The sequence below is a fragment of the Pundamilia nyererei genome, unplaced genomic scaffold (genome assembly GCF_000239375.1).
Source record: "Pundamilia nyererei isolate P.nyererei 1_Seehausen unplaced genomic scaffold, PunNye1.0 scaffold00591, whole genome shotgun sequence".
NCBI classification, from domain to species: domain Eukaryota; kingdom Metazoa; phylum Chordata; class Actinopteri; order Cichliformes; family Cichlidae; genus Pundamilia; species Pundamilia nyererei.
Genome location: NW_005187992.1, coordinates 139,391 through 140,718, shown reverse-complemented (window position 1 = coordinate 140,718; position 1,328 = coordinate 139,391). Strand labels below are relative to the sequence as shown.

General features: G+C 35.1%; 1 protein-coding gene across 1 annotated transcript in view; it reads right to left on the bottom strand.

Annotated features, from left to right (window-relative positions):
* Positions 1–394: 394 nt before the first annotated feature.
* LOC102204770 (alpha-N-acetylgalactosaminide alpha-2,6-sialyltransferase 1-like) overlaps positions 395–1,328 on the bottom strand; it is a gene marked incomplete at its 3' end in the record, with an annotated part of 29,990 nt that continues 29,056 nt past the window's right edge. Inside the window, exons 8-9 of the mRNA XM_005754557.1 lie at positions 1,046–1,132; positions 395–494 (exon numbers count right to left, since the gene is read on the bottom strand). Coding sequence (XP_005754614.1) covers positions 395–494; positions 1,046–1,132 — 187 coding nt within the window. The remainder of the gene's footprint in view (positions 495–1,045; positions 1,133–1,328) is intronic.

The following is a 1,328-nucleotide window of genomic DNA, read 5'->3' as shown; positions in this document are numbered from 1 at the left end:
AACAGATTACATGTCCCGCCTGGCTTTGGGGTCCCTTGATGTCTCCTCTAATCTCCAATGAGCTGCAGGAAGTGGCTGGGGTGGGGGAAGTATAAGGATCTCTGCTCAGACTGCTGTCTGGAATAAGATGAGCAGCAAAAAAAAAAAAAAATGGACGGACAGATGAGCTTGGATGAAAACAATGCAATGCTTTCTGCTATGCAAACAGAGTAGTGTTTGTACTGATATGTTTAAAATATGTGATGTTCAGTTTTAACCAATTTGCAAAATTGTGTGTTAAATAATTTCTTTTAATGAAAGAGCTGCTCTGGGGTTCAGTGACTGTCAGTATCTGTATTGTGTGCTTTGAAATCTGTGACTCTCACAATGAAATGTAAAGGTGATAGTAACTCACTGTATCACATGTGTGCAAAGCCAGGAAGAGAGTGAACGCTCCGTTGGTTGGTCTGACTAATGGCCAGAATGTTTCATTCAGATTAGGTGACTTTAGGAACCTGCGGATAAAAAAAGCTTCAATGGAAAATGAACAGAAAACAAACCAAACATATAAAAAGAAGAAGAAATAAAATACTGACAAGTAAGGAAACACTGCATCCTTCACACTGACCTTTAAGTTAAAATAGCTTCAGGAAAGGCTGTAAATGATTGTTGGCTGTAAATGATCAAATATCTGATTGTTGGATTTATAACAATTAAATGATTTTGAGTTCAATCACCAAAAATAATATTTTATGGTGATTGCGTGGCCCAGATATCTTACATTTTTTAAATTAGTTATTTCATAATTTACTGGCTTGGAAAAAATTTCTGCTTTCCATGAATGATAAAAATAATTATTTTTTGCTTCCTAATGTCGTTTTACCCATTTTGGCAATTCGACATTACCTTTAAATGTAAGCATCTTATTTGTCATTATTATATTTAAATAGGATAAAATCTGGTATTTTAATGTTGGGTTTTTTTGGGGGGGTTTTTCAGTTTTTGGTGTCTGTGTGTGATTTTTTTTTAATCTAATTATTTATTTTTACCTCCGGTAACAACTGACCTGTTCTTCACGTATCGGAGGAAGTCCTGGTGTAGAACGTAGAAGCGGCTCTCATTGTACTGCCCTGAATAGTAGTCCCTTGGCCTGGTGAGGTTAAAACACAAAAGACAGGAGGGATAATTTATATTATTAGTTTTTTTTCTTTTGTTTGTTTCTTCTTCTTTTTTTATAAATTGCCTATTAAAACCTAAAACCAAAGTGGATTACAACCCAAGTTTCATGTTGTTTTGGGTGTTTCAAGAGTGTATTTGTCATTTGAATCTGTTAAGCAAGACACCTGTGC